The 20,117-nt window shown below is 42.2% G+C and overlaps 1 protein-coding gene across 3 annotated transcripts in view; it reads right to left on the bottom strand.

Moving 5' to 3' along the window:
- The window catches only part of LOC147632748 (uncharacterized), a 59,467-nt gene extending 44,425 nt beyond the window's left edge, over positions 1-15,042 (bottom strand). For all 3 annotated transcript variants that reach the window (XM_086807594.1, XM_086807596.1, XM_086807595.1), the window contains exons 1-6: positions 14,279-15,042; positions 6,007-6,166; positions 5,710-5,802; positions 5,491-5,605; positions 5,244-5,406; positions 4,989-5,163 (exon numbers count right to left, since the gene is read on the bottom strand). In XM_086807594.1, coding sequence (XP_086663720.1) covers positions 4,989-5,163; positions 5,244-5,406; positions 5,491-5,605; positions 5,710-5,802; positions 6,007-6,166; positions 14,279-14,502 — 930 coding nt within the window. In that variant the 5' untranslated portion in view covers positions 14,503-15,042. The remainder of the gene's footprint in view (positions 1-4,988; positions 5,164-5,243; positions 5,407-5,490; positions 5,606-5,709; positions 5,803-6,006; positions 6,167-14,278) is intronic.
- Positions 15,043-20,117: the final 5,075 nt, after the last annotated feature.

Here is a 20,117-nt window from a genome sequence, read left to right as displayed (position 1 = left end):
CATATAATCCTTGAATGCATTTGACATGTATTCTCCACCTCTATCGGAGCGGAGTGTTTGGACTTTACATCCACACATATTTTCAGCCATTGCTACAAAGTGTCGAAAGCATGCAAACACCTCCGCTTTCGCTTTCAAAGGGTAAACCCAAGCAAACCTGGAGTAGTCATCAATGAATGTGACGAAGTAAAGATGCCCCCCTATGGATGGTGTCCGCATTAGACCACATACATCACTATGTATGAGCTGTAATTTACTTTCAGCTCTAACAGCTCCATCTTTGGAAAATGGTTTTCGTTGCATCTTTCCCAAAATACACCCCTCACATACATGTCTTGGTGGAGACTCAAGAGGCGGCATATTATCAACCATATGATGCTTCTGCAAAAGCATCAAACTCTGAAAATTTACATGCCCAAAACGAGCATGCCATAGCTCTGCATCATGCATAGCAGGAGTGTGGGCAGCCATTGTATTTGCATCATAAGTACGCTTGTCATAGCTGTCCAGCTTACACAAGCCTTTGTATCGTGTTCCAGAAGTGACTATTTCATAACCCTTTGATGGGTCTTTTACCAAACACTTCCCATCTTCAAATTCAACCTTTAAACCTTGGTCGTTTATGATTGAGACGGAGAGCAGATTTTTCTTTATCCCTGGAACATACAATATATTTTTCATACATATATTGGCACCATTGGCTGCAATAAGTATGACATTGCCAATTCCCTTTACTGGATATGTGGTATGATCTGCACATGATACAGTGCAGCCATTTGAAGCATAAACCAAGTGCTGAAATACATCTTTGCATGAAGTGATGTGGCTCGAAGCACCACTATCAAAATACCATGATACATCCTGTCTGTCAGATGCAATGCAAGACATATCATTGTCTGAAGCACTTGGTGTGCCACTAGTGCATGTGACCAAAAAAGTGTACTCTTCCTTGATTACATTAGCTGATTTGCTGGGCTTTGTCATCAGAAGAGTCTGCTACTGCATTACCTGCTTCTTTCCTTTTCTCTTTTGCAATCTGCTTCCTACATTCACTGATGTAGTGTCCAGGCTTATGGCAGTAGTGACATTTGCCCTTCTTTTTGGGCTTGTTTGCATCCCCTTTGTCAGACTTTTCACCACTAGAAGAGGGCTGCCATGACCAGCCTTGCTAGACTATTGTCCCCCAACCTGATACATTGCTTCCAATGTGTCCCATGCAAGCTTCGATGTCTTGCAAGAACGAATGTGCAGAATAATAGTCCTTTTCACTGAAAGGGCTATCAATGACATGGCCTGTGCATCCCTAGAGTTCCATCTCTTCTGCTCTTGTGTGGGAGCAGGTTCTACTTCAGGAGCTCTTTGAGCACCTCCCCTTTGAGGCGTGGCTGGCTGTATGGTAAGTGGGCATGTGTCATCACCACACACAATGCCCCAAAGCCCTTTGGCTACCAGCAAATTACGGATCATGAAACTCCAAAGGGAGTAGTTAGATCCATCCAACTTGTCCTCTTGGGTGAGCACACCAAATACATCTGTAGCATTTTGAGCCATGTCAACAAAATATACCTACAAGCAAACCAAGCACCAATGTGCACTGCCAGGCAACCAAATTAACTGTGTGAATGTTTGCCTGCAAACTAAAGCAAGTGTAAACCTGCACCAAATTGTCCAATTACACACAATGTGTATACATATGCGACAAATCACAGCTGTAATGCCCAATTACATGCTCCAATCTGAAAAGCCCCAATTTTTATGCACTCCAATCGCTTCAATGTGGAGTTAATTGGCCAATTTTCACAAAAGCCCCAAAATTTTGCAACTGAAAGAGGCTCAATTTGCTGATTTTGACCTCAATTTGGAAAACCCCCAAATTGCAAGCAAAGCAACCTGTCCAATTTTTCAATTTGGCCTCAAATTGAGAAATCCCCCAAATTGCCTGAACCTTGGATCACCTGCAAGTTTTCAAATTTTCCTGGCAATCAAAATTTGTTGAACCTGGAGCAGAGTGCCTGCAAAGCTTTTTCCCCTTTTTTTTGTTTATTTATTTCGAACATGTAAGTACCTTGAAAACAAGTACCTGCACGTGGAGGGGTAGTACTTATGTGCAGGCGGACGAACTGCAGGCGAGAAGAGGCGAAAACGGGAGGACGGAGGGCCTGGCGGAGGCGGAGGCGGCGGACTGGGCTCGGCGCCGGAAGGCAGGCAACGGACGGAATCTGCAGCTTCGACGGAAATCTGCATGCGACGGACCGACTGACGGAAATTCACAGTTTGCTGCAGATTTCAGGGATAGAAATCCACAGGCAGCCCCCAGCTCTCATACCAATTGTTGGTGTTGGACTCACACACTTACACACACAAATCTGCACATTAGGGTTAGGTGCAGGATGGAGAAGCTCACACAGAAATGAGAGAGAGAGAGAGAGACAGCATACATGGTTGCTTAAGATTAGTTGGAAAGGCCAGATCATTTTTAAGTTTGGTCGGTCTAGTGTAAAAATTAGTCATTTTAAAAAGTAATTTTTTGACAGCAAGTAAGATACTTATGATGTTTTAGGGTTGACAAAGGAGAGCTATGGAGGATGATGGACCTCCATGGTGTATGTGCAAAACAGAGAGGGAGTGTGTGATGTAACAACCTGAAATCCCCACCATCATATGTATTCTAACACATCTCCTCCTCCAAAAGCATCACATAAAAATCCTCGAATAAAAGAGGCGATTTTTTGACATGATTATTCAAAGAAGTGACTAACCATTATACTTTTGGGCACCTGAGTGTAAGATCTTGGGTCATCGTAGTGATCTCAATCGTCCCTATCTAATCATACAAGTTCTTAATCCTAATGATGAATTGCTTCGCTGCTTCTCCATCAGAGAGATTTTCTCCAATCCAAGCTAATTCTCAAGGTTATGAACCCTCGTCTGATTAGTGGTCTTATAATGATTCCTTAGAGCCAAGGTTCTACAACCGTAGACACATGTTGAATCGGGGTCATAACAGAACCATTGACAAATCTTCCACTGAAACACAGAGAATATGTACCCCTCCTCCTCCACGCCAAAGCAAGAGCAAGATCCGATGGATTTGTTTGAGTTGGATCTGCTAGATTTAGCATAGCAACCGGCATCCCATCCAACCAATTAACTATCTACCACAACTCATATGAAGACAAGAAGGCCTTCATCTTGAACTTCCAATGAGTGTAATTCATATTATCCAACTTTCTTTCATTGCGAAACAGTGGTGGTTGTGCTCAAGAAACATTTCCTGCACATTGAGCCATTTCTTCAAATTACCTTCACACAGCAGCTTGTCACAAAGCCTTGATCAGAGCCCAAGCTCCAATACCATATAAGAAACTACAACTTGTGCATTAACACAAACAGTACGACCTTCATAGAAAACAAGAACTTCGCAAGATAGAGATTGCAAGGATTACAACTGATGGCAACTACCTCCCACCCATGTGCTCCTGTGGTGAAGCTTAGATGGCAATATGGAAGGACACAGCGACGGAGGACTGTATGCACTATGAAAGAAGGACACACAAAGCAGTGAAGATAGATCTAAAAATGGAATCTGATGGAAGCTGCCAAACCCATCCATATATAGTACCCAAAGGCAGTTGTATGCTAGGTTGGCTCCTCTAGGTTGAGTTTGACTAGACCCAACATACCATATTACCCAACTGGGGTAATAAAACAGACGCATTCAAGGTCCCACAGCCCAGTGTGTCTCAACTCCCAAAAAGATCTCCCTCTACCCTTAGTATGGTCCGATATGGGTAGATCATCCATGATCCCGCAATTGCATGTAACCTATTTAGCATGATGCCAAACCTACCTAAGCCACCTCTTAACCATCCGGCCACATATGGCCCCACCCCAATATCCGAACCGGACTTTGCTACGTGTCCGTGCTACTCCACCACATAGCGGGTTCTCCTCATAAGGAAGCCTTACGATATGGAGCTATTGGGTACCCATGCAGTCAACATGACGAGAGTGGTGCAATGATTTCCAACATGATCCCCTTGGGAATCACTTATATCAGGCTTGGACTATTAATAAATATAGCTAGTCGTAGCTTTTCAAATTGATTCTTGCCAATAAGCACTCATAAGTCACTCATATTCATTGTGCCTCCCATTCTGGGTCACCCTGCATATAAGCCTAGCCTGAAAATACACGCACCCACATTATGATCTTTAGGGTGGTAACATACACCTGCCAAGGGGTGGTAACATACACTAGGGGTATTTGATAAATAAACATGCACTAATTATATGACTGCTAATGGAAAGGATTCTTGAACTCTTATATAAAAAACGGCGAAGGACTATGAAGGCAAGCTTGGCATTCCAAACATACCCCATCAGAACTTCCTAGTGGTACCTCTTTACTATTACAATCTCATTCTCTGTATGATTTGGCAAAAGAGGAGCAGGACTGAGGTCGTGTATGCTGCCTACCTTCAATAAGCCCGAGTACTTTCTTTGATGATAGAAGAAAAGTGTGACTGCTACTCTGCTATATTCCTTGCAGCAGATTTGCACAAGGCTAGAGGCTCGAGTGCTGGCTACACCTCTCAAGGAGTGGATTTTCATTATGCTATGACAGTGAATCTAATCATCTTCATCATTAAATAAGGAGGATAAGCAACTGCTTATTAGGAAACCCACCATGAAATCTAATAAGCTGGCCTATGAGCAAAAGCTGTGCTAGTAAAAAAGCTTACAACTCACCACTCCCAGCCTCATGGTGAGGGTTCAATTTCCCACTAACGCCTCCTACAAGGAGATAAGCCCATGCAAAAAAACTTCAAGGAGTTTTAACCAAAACAAATAATAACAAGATAAGGTCATCACCACCCAAAGCATTTGTGTTTGCATACACACTGAAACAGCAAGTTGGTGACCAGCCCATCAACAAAGATGTTCACAAGGCTTAAAGACTAACACCACAGCAATAGTAGCACTTACAAGTCCAGCTCCAGAATGTGTACACTTGAGGAGATTAAGTAAGGCGTTTTTAACTGCATGAACGACACTTGCCCTTTGTGGTCCTCTTATCCCCTCGCAGGTGGGCCCAAGTCCAGTCAAGACAGGCACGACTCGCCCATACATGGCAGACCTCCGCTTAGCAATAGAGGCCAAACTGAACAGCAGATTTCCATCAAGTCAGAGATCAGCAACTCCTTGCATCACATTACTTACAGATTTCTGCAGCCAGCTAACCTGTTCACAAGCACGATGGCGACAGGCCCCAGGAGCTTGGGGAAATCTTGTGCTTGAAGTTGGTCCAGTAAGTGTGCCAGGTTTCCATCAGCTTCCTGCGCCAGTGCTCCGGCATCAAGAACTGGATGTCCTCCAACTAGCCAAGCAATATTGAATCCACGCCCTACTCAAAAAAAAACATTTGAAAAGTTCAATACTACAATGCTGGGAAAAGCTCTTCCTCATGCGTAAGCAACTTGTCACTCACCATCCCAGTTCTGTTGTGGAGGAGGCAGCAAAGAGCCATTGGGATCGGGCGTGAAAAGGAAAATAGTCATTTCTATGAACTTTATAGTCAGCAACCGCACACCATCATTCTTGCCCTGCAGCCCCATCTAAAAAGCACATATGAGCAATAGCAACAAGTCTTGAAGGCAGAAAGAAAAGCTGGATACCAAAATAGCAATGCTATGTTGCACTAGAGGACCTCTCGAGCGGTTGCATAAATAGCATCCTTGAGAGTGGTCATACAAAGCCAAGACTCCTCCAGCCTTTTGTCCACGTGTCCAGCACAGATGCCCTTTCACACCCAAAAAAAAAAAAACAAAGGTGAGAGCTGGATACTTGCAAATAGATGAGCAGGTCTTTGGGAATGAAATGCAGTGCTCAATTAGCTACATAATGAAGCTCAAATGTATGCTACCCTTCACATTAAGATCACCATATTTGCGCACACACACACACACACACACACAGAGAGAGAGAGAGAGAGAGAGTCTGGTACCTGCATAGCCATTTGCTGGAATACATTTCTGAAGAGATTTGAACCAGCTGAGATGGCACGCCGTACAACTGCTGGTATGTCATCCCGTATCAAAGCTAGAAGTACAGGAACCATCAATACTGTATATTCTAAGTGCTTTAAGCCTATTTCTTCTATGATCCTGTCAAGCAGGGAATATACTTAGTTAAAACCTTCCAATATATAATTTGATAACAAAGCCTTGAGCTTGACAAAAACTATCTTGAATTGTTTAATAGAAACTTATTTCAACATACATGCAAGAGCTTGATAGAGGTTTGATCTTGAGCTGTTTTAACAGCAAGATAATTATGGACGTCACATGTGTTTTGAGATTAATACTTTCTCTACACAACATTGCATATGTTATGAGCTCTCCTATCGAGGAAAAAACAGATCCAAAAGAAAATGGACCTGTTTGTAGGTTACAAAACCAAGGGATTGAAAAGCACGTGATAGAAGAAGGTTGCAAAACCCAAATGTTACATCCCTAACGGGGCCTTCGGCCAATGTTAGCTAGGGGTTAGGATACCCTGGGGTTAAGCGAATGTGCTAAACCAAGATTAGGGTTAGGGCTTATCCGGGTGTAGGGGCTGATAGGACCCAGGGCTAAGGGCTAGCAAGGATGAGGTCTAGCTTCGCCTAGAGTCAATAAAATGCTAACTGGAGGCTAATTATGGCTAAGGGCTTACTAATAAAAGCAATGGGCCCAATATAGTCTGGTTATTACTATATAAATGAGTTTGTGTTCACTTATGCTTATTATGAGGTATGCACCCGGAGAGGGAGGTCTCCAAGGCACGAGTAGCTACAAGCAAGCAGGCAGGCACGCAGGTGTATGGGATGCCAAGGCGCACTATCGTGGATTGGCTAACTCACGACAAATTTGACCTCAGGATCGGGGCGTGGTTCCGGAAGACAACCTACGGCTCAGAGGAGAGTCGCTAGCCACAATATATCGCAATCTCATCGATCTCGGATTTGATGCGGTTATTCTAACCCTAGCAAGGTTTCAAGTATGTGGTCCTAACATTGGTATCAAAGCCAAACCTGTTCAACTAAGTGCTTTTGAGGCACAATAGCTATGTGGGAATTACAGTGTGCTTTTCTGCCTATGTCGTAGGGTCACCTCCAAGAGCTTCCACAGGTGGTGAATCTGTGTGCGCAAAGATTTTACGTGGAAGGGAGGCAATCATGAAGCGAAAAATAACCGAGAATTTCTCTCCCAAAAACAAAGTTTTTTCATGATTTTTTCGCAATTTTTGGTGCTCCTTTGAGGACACGAGTTGTATAGGATTGTACGACCTGTGTCCATATAGGTTGTACCAATGTACGGGCATCTGTACCATGTCCATGAAGCCATACAGAAATCCATAGCGCCTAAATAGAGCCTAAGATGGTTATTTAGGCATAAGCAGAGCATGGTTTTTATCCCCAGCTTTCCTTTTCAGATGACCGATTACCTTTCTAGGCCTTTTGTGCTCTAGGTCATGCATGTGTGCATGGCAGAGAGAAAGGGGGAGGAGTCAAGCCCTAAGGAGACGTGCGAGAAGGCGGTGGTTGCATATATCTTGCTACAAAGGAGATAAAGAGTGGGTTGTAGCATGTTCAGAACGTACAGTAGGCTATTCTACATGTGGGTATGCCCACGCTTCTGGTGTGGCTTCAACAGTGAGCTTTTGGGTGTTGGAAATTGAAACAGGCCTTCGTAAGGGCTCTGGCATGGGTACTTAGCTTATCTTCAAGAAAACAACAATTTCACGCGTAAAACCTTGAGAAAATCTGAAAATTATCAAAAGACAGAGAGTAGAGAGAGACAACACCACACTAGGAGTCAAAATTGCCTTAGGCCGACCCCCACCCTCACCAAGTTATATAGATAAAACTCCTTGGAGGAGTCTTGAATACAAGTTCTTAGAGCTAGAGAGCTCTCTTGTCTTTTTACACGTCTCAACAATGAAAGAATAGCTGAATTTATAGTTCTTGCCAAAAAGGACTTGAGAAAAGCGCTTTAAAACTCACTTATAGTCCAAAAAGCATCTTTTTAATAATAAAAGCTCCTCTCTTTTTAGTATTTAAAAAGCTTTCAATCTTTTGCTTTCCAAAAGCTAGTCGCATCATTCCAACTGTAAGGTGACCTTGCGCTGTTATCTTGCCATGCCACCTTTTTTTTCCCACAACACTTTTTTCCAAAACTTTTTTTTTGTGCGCACGCGTTGCATTTCCGCATATCGGCAACCTGTATTTTGATGCTTCGGTGACATCCCCCAACTTATTAAACAGTTGTCCTCAATTGTTAGGTCTTTCTTTTCTCTGCTTTTTTTGTGGGCTTAGCTCTTCTCTCTCTAGCTCGAGACATGGTTCTTCATGCGGAATGTCCTCTTCTCTTGTGCTTGGCTTGGGGAGCATCTTGCCCTCACGGTTTTCACCCTTCACATAGAGTGACCTTGGGTTTGTTCTCTTTGGCGAGTACTTCCACCCCTTGCACCTCTAGTTTCCCAGCATGATTCTCTTCCTGTCAAGATCAACACGCACCCGTTACATGTCAGGACTCAGAAGATACAAACACGAGCACACATGCTCGTCCTTGGGTTTAACGGGGCGTCTTCGACCCTTGGCACACATACACAAATATGCTCACAAGCATAAATCAAATAAATAAATGAATGCACAAACAGTTCCTTGGTTTTGGCACCAATTTCTTGGTTTTTACACCAGTTCCTACTGTAGTCCAACAACCCATGTCAGTGTCTGACTATGGTAGACTAACAGTATTCAAATTCATGTACTCAGTTCTGATTTCCTTCACTAATAAATAGTGCCTCCATGAGATGGCTAGTCCCATGACTCGTACAAAAGATTTAGTGTTGTTCAATCTTAAAGTTGCTCGGCTTCTAATCAGTTGTCCTTAGCTAAAAAGCTTCCTGATATGTCTGTAAGACCTATGGATACTCCGCAAAAAAGTTCTCATCCACCCACTTGGCATCCATAGCCGAATAATTCTTAGACTTGACAAGGTACTTTTTAGTAACCTTGCCATGTGATCCCCTTCATTCCTTATGAAAGACAATCTACCCTGGTTGAAGAACTTCCTTTAGCTCTTCAACTTCTGGTGGATCCTCGTTCACTGGTTCCAAAGGTTCAGGACCCTTATAAGCTCTTAGGAGACTCACATGAAAAGCATTGTGAATCCTCCAATGATCAGGTAATGCTAGTCTTAAAGCCACATCACTAATCTTTTCCAACATTTGGAAAGATCCATCGTACCTATTGGACAACTTAGGATAAACCTTCTCTTTGCCCTTCTTCTTGCGAAGCGTTGCTTTCTCAAAGTTCAACAATACCCAATCACCTCCTTGTACTCCACCGCCCTTCTATGCTTATCTGCAGCCTTTTTCTGCTTAGCCCTTGACCTCTCTATGGCTGTCCACACCTCTGCAAAAGCCGTATCCAAATCTGTGACATACTCATCTCCTACAAAGATCTCATCCTTAGTCCATAGAAGTGGTGATAGTATAACTTTGCCATAAACAACCTCAAACGGTGCCTTTCCTGTGGACCTATGCACTGTATTGTTGTAGGCAAACTCTACTAGTGGAAGATACTTCTCCCACTCCGTTTTCTGTTCTACCACATAGCACTTGAACAAATCCAATATGGCTGAATTTGCTCTCACTCTGGCCATCCGTCTAAGGATGATACGAGGAAGAAAATTCCAATTTCGTCCCCATATTATCAAACAATGCCCTCCAAAACAAACTGGTGGTCATGGGATCTCAATCACCAACAATAGACTTGGGCATTCCATGATGTTTGAACACCTTATGCGTAACGAAGGATTTGAGGCAAAAAGTGATTGAAGAGTCACATGCACCACCTTATGCAGAGCATAGAGATATTTCTTTTACAATGCAGGCATTGGAACGCTACTTCTATTGGCCTCGCATGAGAAAGGATATTGACAAGTATGTATCCAAGTGTTTGACTTGTCCAAAGGTTAAGTATAATCATCAAAAGACTCCAGGACTGCTTATGTCTCTACCCATGCCCGAGAGGCCATGGGAAAGTATAGCAATAGACTTCATTTTTGACTTGCCAAAGTCAAAGTTTAAGAATGATGGTACTTGCACCATCATGGACAGGTTCAATAAGCAAGCTCACTTCATTCCAGTAAGGAAGACCATCAAGGCAATCCACAGTCGTGTATCCATCATCAAATATCCCTGTTTCAAGGAATAGTGATTAAGTATCTAACCATCTTGTAGCTTCCGCATAATTCATTATTCCACCAAAGTCTTCATCATGCACATAGTGATCTCTCATGGAATCCAACTCTCTATGATAGGCAATGGTCGTTGAATGTACATGTGATCTCCTAGATAGAGCATCTGCAACCACATTCTTCTTTCCAAGTGTATGGATAATCTGAAATGAAACATGGACAAAAAGTTTGCCCACCTCATATGCTTCTCGGAAAGCCTAGTTTTAGAAAATATCTCAAACTTTGATGATCCGTCTTCACTATGAAATCAGCCCCAAGCAAATAATGCTTCCATGAAGTCAAAGCATGAATTACGGCTAGGCGTTCTTTCTCATAAACCTACAAGTGTTTCTCGGCATGTTGCAGCCTTTAGCTCTCAAAGACAACCACATGTCCATCATGGTCTTCGGTCTTGGGAAAATAAATCCCAGCCATCGAATTATATATATCGTCACAAGGCCAGATGAATCTAAACTTACGAATAATTTTAAAAGAAAGAAGATAATCACCAAAATAAATAAATAAAAAGGCTTAATAGAGACACTATGAGGACAAAAGGATGGAAGGACCAAAAATACGAGAGATCAGAGTAAAACCACACAGCATGAAATATGTGAGTGAATATATATAAAAAGGTGAGTGCAGATATGTACAAGAGTCCTCAAATGAGAGGTGACTTTGAGCAAAAAGAAGACCAGTGCAGAAGCAGAGAAGGACGTCGGAGCTGAAGCACGGTCGATGACGAAGGCTCGCGTCGATGTGAGGCAAAGCACTCGAGGTGATAGTGGCAGCGGAAAAAGGTAACGTCGATACGATGATGGTGGTGCAGTCTCTGATGACACAGGTGCTGCGTACCTGAAGCAGAGAGGGCTGCCGTCCCAAGTGGTGCAAGCTCTGGTGACACGGGTGCTGCGTACCTGAAGGAGAGAGGGCTTCGTCCCGAAGTAGCAAAGAGGGCTGCTGCCCCGATGTAGCAGAGAGGGCTGCTGTCCCGATGTAAGGCTGATGTGAGGCTGAAGATAAACGCTAATGTTAGCCCAGATGTAAGCGCTGAAGTAAGGCTGATGTCAGCCCAAATGTATGCACAGATGTAAGCCTGAGGATAGGCTCATGTAAACGATGTAAGGCTTAGATGATAAACACTGATGTACACCTGATGTAAACGCAGATGTAAGCCTGAGGACAAGCTGATGTGAGCTGCAGCAAAACGCAGGTGTCTACTGAAGCAAAACGCTGATGTAAGCTAATGTATAAATGCTGATATGTGCTCTGAAGTAGGCGCTGGCATATGCTGAGGTGAAACGCAGATGTGAGCTGATGTAGGCCTGATGCAAGCGCCAGAATACAGCCTGATGTTGGCTGATGTGAGTCCTCCAGATGGAGGCCTGGACCAGCAGAGGAAAACGCACAGTGGACCCCTAGGGAAGGCGGCCAGATGGTACCTGATATGGCAATGAAGTGGTACTGCCTTGATGAGGTATGAGGCAATGCTATTTATAGTAGAGAGGGGTGCTGGTCGGTCACCATAAAGGTGTAGGCCAGCAGCCAAGACAAAAAACCTCAAAAATATAAAATATAAAATAATCCAGAAAATCCCTTTTTAGGGCTAGAAAAGTGATGTTTCTTCACAGACACCCGAGAAAAAATAATAATAATAATAATAGTAATAATAACTTGCAAAAATAGACAAATACATAACTAAATCACACATGCCCACATACACACACACAAATTCTTTATTGAACCACAACAAAAGAATTTCTAACAAACAAGCTGAACAAATTTTTTTAATGTGACTAATTAGCAAAACAAACTTTAAATGACTAATTCACTAAAACAAAACAAGCATAGTTGTCACGGTACGAAAATACGATACCATATGGAAATTTTTGGTACAATATGAAATTTTCGGATACCGTACGATAAAATACGGTTTTTATTTTTTACACTTACAACCTATGGCGCTTCAAGCTTGAATGTGAGGGAAGGTTGGGAGGGGAGGAGTCTACAGTGCTTGAGGAACCAGAACATGGATATGTGTCTCTCCCAGTTGGATCTCCCGATTGTCTCCAAAAAAGAACCTGGATGGGTAATGCAATACCAAAGGTCTCCCAGTGTAGCGTTTATGACTAAGGGACCTTCCTTGCACAAATACGAGCAATGTGATAGGTTTAGGGACTCCTCTCTAGATCAAAATGGCCATGTCCAAATCTTCTCCCTCCTACATAACTTGAGAATCTAACTGTCTAGCCTACCTATACCAAGGATCTCCAAGTGATGTAGCAAGATTCTCTCATCCTACAAATCAAGTGTACACTACCAGTCTACCTCGCCAGATTTTTTAGGTCTCTCAACAACCCCATATGGAATGCTGAGTGGACATGAAAGTTGCGAAGTATTGCGAGCATTTGGGATCTTCGTCAGGGTTTCTATATTTTTTTAAAGCATTTGGAATTTTTTTTTCAAGGAAAAAATTTTTTTAGGGAGGGGAGGGGAGAAGAAAAAAATAAAAAATAAAAAATAAAAAAAATCGTACCGTACGAACCCATTCGTACCGGTATGAGAAACAACTATGAAAACAAGAAAAGACAAGAATACCAAAAGTGCGAACTTTACCTCAAAGATTGTCCAATCATGAAGTATAAGATCATCAACTTCATCATGCATAGCATGGACTAGGTGCTACAACATCCCTACTCACGTCATTAGCGCCCCAAAGTAGGTGCAAGTTTACATATATATAAAAAATCGTCCTAACCCCAGGAGGACACAATTTTTATACAGAGACCAACGAGCTAAGTTTCTATCACTTCTCCGAAGGTGAAGGACAGACTCAGCCATGATGAAGGCTAGCACTTACAACTAGACCAGCCCGACTTTCTATCTATGGTGGCCGACCTGCTCTATCCGAAGTGTCTCTCCATCGCCTATATAAAGGCACCCCTCTTCATCATTTTGCCCCTTTGTTGATACACTCATATTCAGCCAGTTTATACCTTATAGCTCCTGCATCTCCTGCATACTAGTTGCTGCCTTGAAGACTCTCACTGCAGCACACTCAAAGAGAGGTTGCAGCTCCGTGTTATGCTTCAAAAAAGGAGACAAATTTTTTGGGCATTACATTGTGTTTAGTACTTCGATTTTGTCCATGTTGTTCCACCTTCCAGGCATTTAATGTTTTGACATTAGTTGATCACAATCTCGTGAATTGTATGTGCATCTTTGGGTCATTAAACACGCTTCCACACTTGTGTGTATCTGAGTTTGTGCACACAGCCACACATCACCCTCTTGTTTCTCTGACAAGATCTTCATGTGAATCATTGTCCCATTGATGCACAATGTTTCTAACTAGTTGCCTATGTCACATTTGTTACAAATGGACAGCCTTTTTCTCTTTTTTTTAACAACACATGGCTGTCATCCTTGTTGCGACTGTCGTCTAAGCCTTGCTGCTCTCTCTTGTGGGTACCTCTATCATGAGCAAACTTACACTCGGACATTGTTGGACATCGGATTTTGGAGCAAGATGATTCAGTGACAGTTTGGACAGTCCTATTCCTGCAATTGGAGCTACAGCACCCAATCCTTGCAACTCTCTGCAGCCACAAGTGCCAATTTCAGCAAAAAGCTTGTTCTTCCTTAACCAGCATTTCACAGAGATTCTGCAACAACTTGGATTGACCAGTATTGGGTAGGCAGGTGCATTCAGGCGGGCCTGTTAAGCATGTTCCCAAACACATGTCCATCTTCCTACCAGCTGAAGGAATAGGCCCTGGACTTCCACTAACCGGGCTTGCAGAGGCAAATCGTTCCTAGACTTCATTAGACTTTAAGGGACGTTAACAAAATTTGATACATTGTCAAACTCATATAAGAAATATAAGTACTTGCACCAAAGCTAGAAAAAGGGGGTATCTGCTCAAATGCCCATAAAACCCTAAATCAGATTCTAGCAAAATTTGAACAAAGAATAAAAGAAAGGGTGCATACTGGGCAAGGTAGCTCCTGACTGAGCTGGCTATGTCGGTCTGAAATTCCATGAACTGGGGGACAAACTCTGCAAGAAGTAACGTATCACGGTACATAACAATCTCCTTCACGCGTTTGAGCAAGTCCGTCTTTGCAGAAATATCCCCTTGCATCCTTGCATCGTTGAGAAGGGCCATAACCTGCTCTCTAAGACTCCCTGCGGCCATGATGCCCACCATTTCCATACTACAGCTTCCAAAAGCTGAAGGGAGGGAAAACAATGGCCACTCACTGAAAGAAGGTGCTGCAGATTCCACTTGCCATGTCTACTGATGCCTTCCCTCTCCTTTTTAGAGGCTTCTGCCCCGAAAAGTTCCTTAATGTGTCTGCGTGTACCCTAACCCGCGTCTGGGTAAACCTTAAATCGTGCCCTTTAAAAGCTCCTGTGCTGTTTGAAGGTTTCTCCGCAGCAGTTCTCGGTCTGTGTAAACCCCTATGCCCCAATCCGCGTCTGTACGAACCCTAATTTACGGCTCCGCAAACCCTAATCCATGTCTCTGAGAAACCTAATCCGGCGTGTGAACCCTAATCCACCTCTGTATACGCATCTCTGCAATCCCTCATCTGCGCCGGTTGGGCCTGCCTAAACCTTCTGTATAAATCCTAACCTTCACATGGTGCCATGGAACCTTACCGCTTCGCAATCGAGGTTCTGTAATTAAAAACGCTTCCGAGGGCAAAACCTTCTTAAGGCAACTTTGGCTAAACTTATAGCATGGGTATGTGTGAAATTTCCTATTTAAATATTAATATACTAGTATACCATACTATGTTTATTAGTAAAATAGGGCACCAAAACCTTATTTTGGCTACAATAATTAATTAAGCATGGGTATGTGTGAAATTTCCTATTTAAATATTAATATACTAGTATACCATACTATGTTTATTAGTAAAATAGGGCACCAAAACCTTATTTTGGCTACAATAATTAATTAAGCGTGTAGATTTCCTTCTAGGTAGTGCATATCCTCGAGAGATCAAAGTATTTCGACCCTGTAAATTTATTTCACGACATGATCGTGATAAATTTCTTTTGCATGACATATGAAAATAGTAATTTTAACATTAAATCATCTTCCATCATAATAGCACTACGTGCTCACGTGGTGCTCATGCTCATGCTTGCTCTAGATCTTGCATGGATCGATGGAAAGCATATTAGTTGCATTAGTTAAATCGTTTAATCATCGTCAATTAGTTGTATTCTCTACCTAGTGCTTTTGTGTATGACATCACCTATGTTCTACTCTGCAAAGCCTGTGTGGCCAGAGAAAGAGCGACCTCTTCTATGCTCAACCAAGTCCATAGCATACACATAAAGTCTAATCTCCTCCAAGTACTGAGTGACAAATTAAGATAGAGAGTGGGTGATCTTGCTTGATATATTGTGGACAGCTTGTACAAGCAATAGAGAGACTAGCTTGGCTATACATGAGGGAGAGAGAAAGGTATAGGTTGTGCCAAACCTTCAAATTCAATGAGAGAATGGGGGGAGGGGACCCTCTAGCTAAAGGGTGAGCAGAGGCATGATGTGGGGGGTGGGACCCGATGTGAGAGGAGGGGGGCACATGAGGAAGGAGCTATAAATTCTAAGAGCGCCCACAAATAATTTAGGATCGTAAAGGGAAGGACCTCGAGGTCCCTCTAGCTAAAGGGTGAGCAGAGGCATGATGTGGGGGGTGGGACCGGATGTGAGAGGAGGGGGGCACATGAGGAAGGGGCTATAAATTCTAAGAGCACCCACAAATAATTTAGGATCGTAAAGGGAAGGACCTCGAATAATCTTGCCTCTATTTTTATGTTTTGCTAAAATTGAATTCTATGTGTGAAAATCATAATTTCCATGCGTAGAAGTCTATTTAAGTGCACAACATGCCACATATAGATTATCCATCAATGTGGTTCCAGCGTAGTTTGACATATGATAGATAAGGTTTTATTTCTATGCATAGAATGTGAGAAGTCGCAACAACCTGTCATGTCCAAGCACAACCCAAGCCATTTAGCAATGCACCACGAGCATGCCCCCCCCCCCCTTCCCCCCTTTTGTGCATATAGAGAACCCTTCACTAGGATCCCATCTCCCACTATGCTGCCCCCCCAAATACCTAAGGGAGATGACTATGACAAGGTGACACTAAAGCCTATATATGGCTCTTCAACTTCCCATGTTCTTGAATTTGGGATAATCCAACACACCTTACAACCATTTTAATTAGGTCCAACATGGTCCTCAAGCCACCCAAAGACATGAGCAAGGGCTGCCCACCATGAATAAAAACCTAAGCTTTGATACCATGTGAGAAGTCACAATAGCACCAATATCATCTTGAATCATCATAAATGGTATTATTACATGATTAGTTATTACTACTACATGAAATGGTACTATCATGAAAAAAACACAAATGGGATTATTATAGGATAAGTTGTATCATCATGAAAATACAACTTGAAAGACGAAGACCTTACCTTATGTAGATATACCCAACTGAAATGCATGGTTGTTCTTATGTCGAAGTAAGTTAGGAGAATCTCTACTTTGAGGTAGGATATGATCTACATGGAAAATGTGTATTGACTAGAGACTTTGACCACGGCTTGCATACGGTTGGTACGATCATATATTGATAATTATGATTTCGAGTTAAGTCAGAAGGAGTTTAATAAGCGGAGGCATAGTTATTATAAATTCATGTTGGTATTTTTAGAAATTCGTTGGACCACTATAATGAACATCGGCATATTAGACTTTTTTGAGTCAAACAAACTCGCTACATATTTCTAATGCTAACAATTTTGACTCTTGAGACTCATTAGACATAATGATGACCGTACATATTGTATTGTTAGAGATCGTTTGGAGTTAGTTAAATTATTGGATTACCTAGAGATCAATGACAACGAATATTTTTAGACTTCAAATTTATTGTGTTGAGACTTGTTTATCAAACATGACGTATTTGTTGAACTATTGTGCACTAGCTTGGAATCTAACTTACAATGGACTTGTGAATCAAGGTTGATCTTGTGACAATTATGTAAGAATAATTATGCTTACCCAATTATCAAAGGGACCCCACAAGTGTGGAACTAACTTGGAATCTAACTTACAATGGACTTGTGAATCAAGGTTAATCTTGTGACAATTATGTAAGAATAATTATGCTTACCCAATTATCAACTGGACCCCACAAGTGTGGAACAAAATACAAACAAGGCCAATATCAGTCTCAAAAAGACTTAGAGATAGAATGCATCACTAAAATGAAAAATACACAAATTGACACAAATTACAAAGAATTGATAACACATTGCTTTCATCATGATTTTCTCCATTGTACTAACTTGTGTCTGACATGGTATTAGCCTTCATATGGATTACAACACAAAAAACAACTCATAAATCAATAATTTTTACATACCCAACTTCCTAAAATCATGAGTTTTTTAAACTTTGGGCCAAAAAAACTTTAACGACTCAAAATATGATTATGTGGCCTAGGCTAGTGAGGTAGACAAATTGGGTTTTGCCACCCTTATAGATTAACTTGAGTTGCAAGTAGCTATTTTTCCACCCATCTTTTGATACTTTGTAGATATGTGGATAATTACTTCCACGGTGGAGTTACCTTCTTTGGTGAAGCTAAAGGTTTGAAACCCTTCTTGGCATGAGCTTACAAGGAAGCAGTGGTGTTTGTGGTTTTGGATAGTGTTAATGATAAGGCATGGGCCTACAATAGAGGGGTTATAAGGCTAGCGAGGTAGACAAATTGGGTTTTGCCACCTTATAGCAACTTGAGCTGCAAGTAGCTATTTTTCCACCCATCTTTTGATACTTTGTAGATATGTGGATAATGACTTCCATGGTGGAGTTACCTTCTTGTTAATCCCATTTTGGATTAACAAAGATGCTCCTCCAATTGACGACATTAATAAGTGTTATGTAAAGGCACTATAAAAGTTGTACATTTTGAGATACTGGCAACCCAAGGCCGTAGTTAGTAAGTTTTGGGTGCATAAGTGTGAATAAGGGCCAAATGTATAAAAGGAAATTTCTCATAATGAAAGAACACAATCCCCCTTTGTGTTATGAGAGCTCTTGCTTTGTCTTGTGTGTGTGTGTGTGTGTGTGTGTGTGTGTGTGAGAGAGAGAGAGAGAGTGAGGGAGAGAGAGTGAGTGAGTGAGAGTGTACTCTTTCTTGTGCATAATCCTCTTCTATACATGTGTGTGGGAGACTGAGAGATAGATTATATTGCATCGTTGGTGAGAGCGACTCCGTGGTGAGACAGTGTGGAGGTGGAGATTGCAGGAGAGGAGCTTCCAAAAGCGAGCTTGGGGAGCCTCAAGGGACGTGAGCTTGAAGCATTGGTAAGTACCTAATGATAGTTGTTGTTTATTGCTTCTTTCGGCTGTGAATGGGTAGAGTTCTCTCTTGGGAGGTGAGGTATCCCATAACATTTTTGGCTCCGCTATCGGGGAAACACCATTATTTCTTCCATCCTCTTAGAGCTCCAGCTCCCATTATACAAGATTCACTATTGCCTTTGCATTTGGAAGGTGCATTATGAAGAAATTGTGTACATAAGGTTTGAGTGGTAGAGAAGGAATTATAGTAGTTCTTGAAAATCGTGTGTTGGAAGTGTGGGTGAGTACTTGGTAGTACCTAGAGGAAAGCTACACTTAGTTTTACATTCAATTTTGTTGTTTTCCGTCACCAATTCCTACAGCATGAGCTAGTAGTCGGTGACACATAGTGTATTATTTTTTCTAAAAATCATGAAAAATTTCACGGACTGCTAGTTCACGAATTAAGGGTTGTCAGACCAACGATAAGGGAGTACCCTAATTGCACCATTGGAGTCTATCCAACTTGAATTAAAGTAATTCTTAGTTGAAAATTCGAAACGTGAAACATAAGTTATCGTAAACGTGAAAAATAGTTCACGATGTGAACTGCAATCTGATACTTCACGACGTGAACCATTGTCTGTTGTTTCATGGAGATCTACTATTTCATGACTAGAAAAGATAGTTCGACAGAAAACCATGTGAAATGGTTGGAGTAGTGATTTCTCCTCATGCATTTGAGGTTCGGGAAACTCATTGGAGACGACCTTACCCTCGACGACAGTGAATCAAATCACGGAAGTTCTTCCTACCAAAAAGTGTTGGCTCAAGCCGCTTGGCAAGCACTCAATTGAGTGTTTCAGCTTGGAGGAATCTAACCACCATAGAAACAAATAGTGAGGAATCCATGAAAGAAGGGCTAAGATTCTCTGGCCTTGGAGATGAAGAAAAGCCCTCTTCTCCTCCAAGATCCAGCGAAATCTTTGATATGGCCAGGGGATTTTTTGGTCTCCCACATGGCATGGAAGATGAAGCGCAATCTGTAGGCATGGGCCCGTTCAACAAGCACGGGACACGGTCTAAGATCAGATTTACCAACCCAACCTTCTAGCCCTAGGAATGCTAACACAATGAGGATTAGTGGGATGACCCCTCGGGTTAGAAGGGATAAGGAAAGCACCTCTAGAACAGGTCGAGTCTTCTTCCCATGTCGGAGGAAATGGAATCGGACTTGAAGAGGGCTAAGGCAGTGCGACAATTGCGGCTATTGAGCTTAAGAAAACAAGAGCTTGATACACAAAGAATGAGGACGGAACAGAGGATTTGAATCCATTTTGACCATGTGACAAAGAACCACAAACATCTAGAAATGCCACTGATAGCATGTGGATGGGAATAACAGAAGGAGTAATACCAACTCTAGAACCCATCAATGAGGAACCAAGG

The sequence above is a fragment of the Cibotium barometz genome, chromosome 13, assembly GCF_041138505.1.
Source record: "Cibotium barometz isolate CiBa-2024 chromosome 13, ASM4113850v1, whole genome shotgun sequence".
Taxonomy (NCBI): domain Eukaryota; kingdom Viridiplantae; phylum Streptophyta; class Polypodiopsida; order Cyatheales; family Cibotiaceae; genus Cibotium; species Cibotium barometz.
The sequence above is the reverse complement of the archived record's forward strand: the minus strand, read 5'-3'. Positions and strand labels throughout refer to the sequence as shown.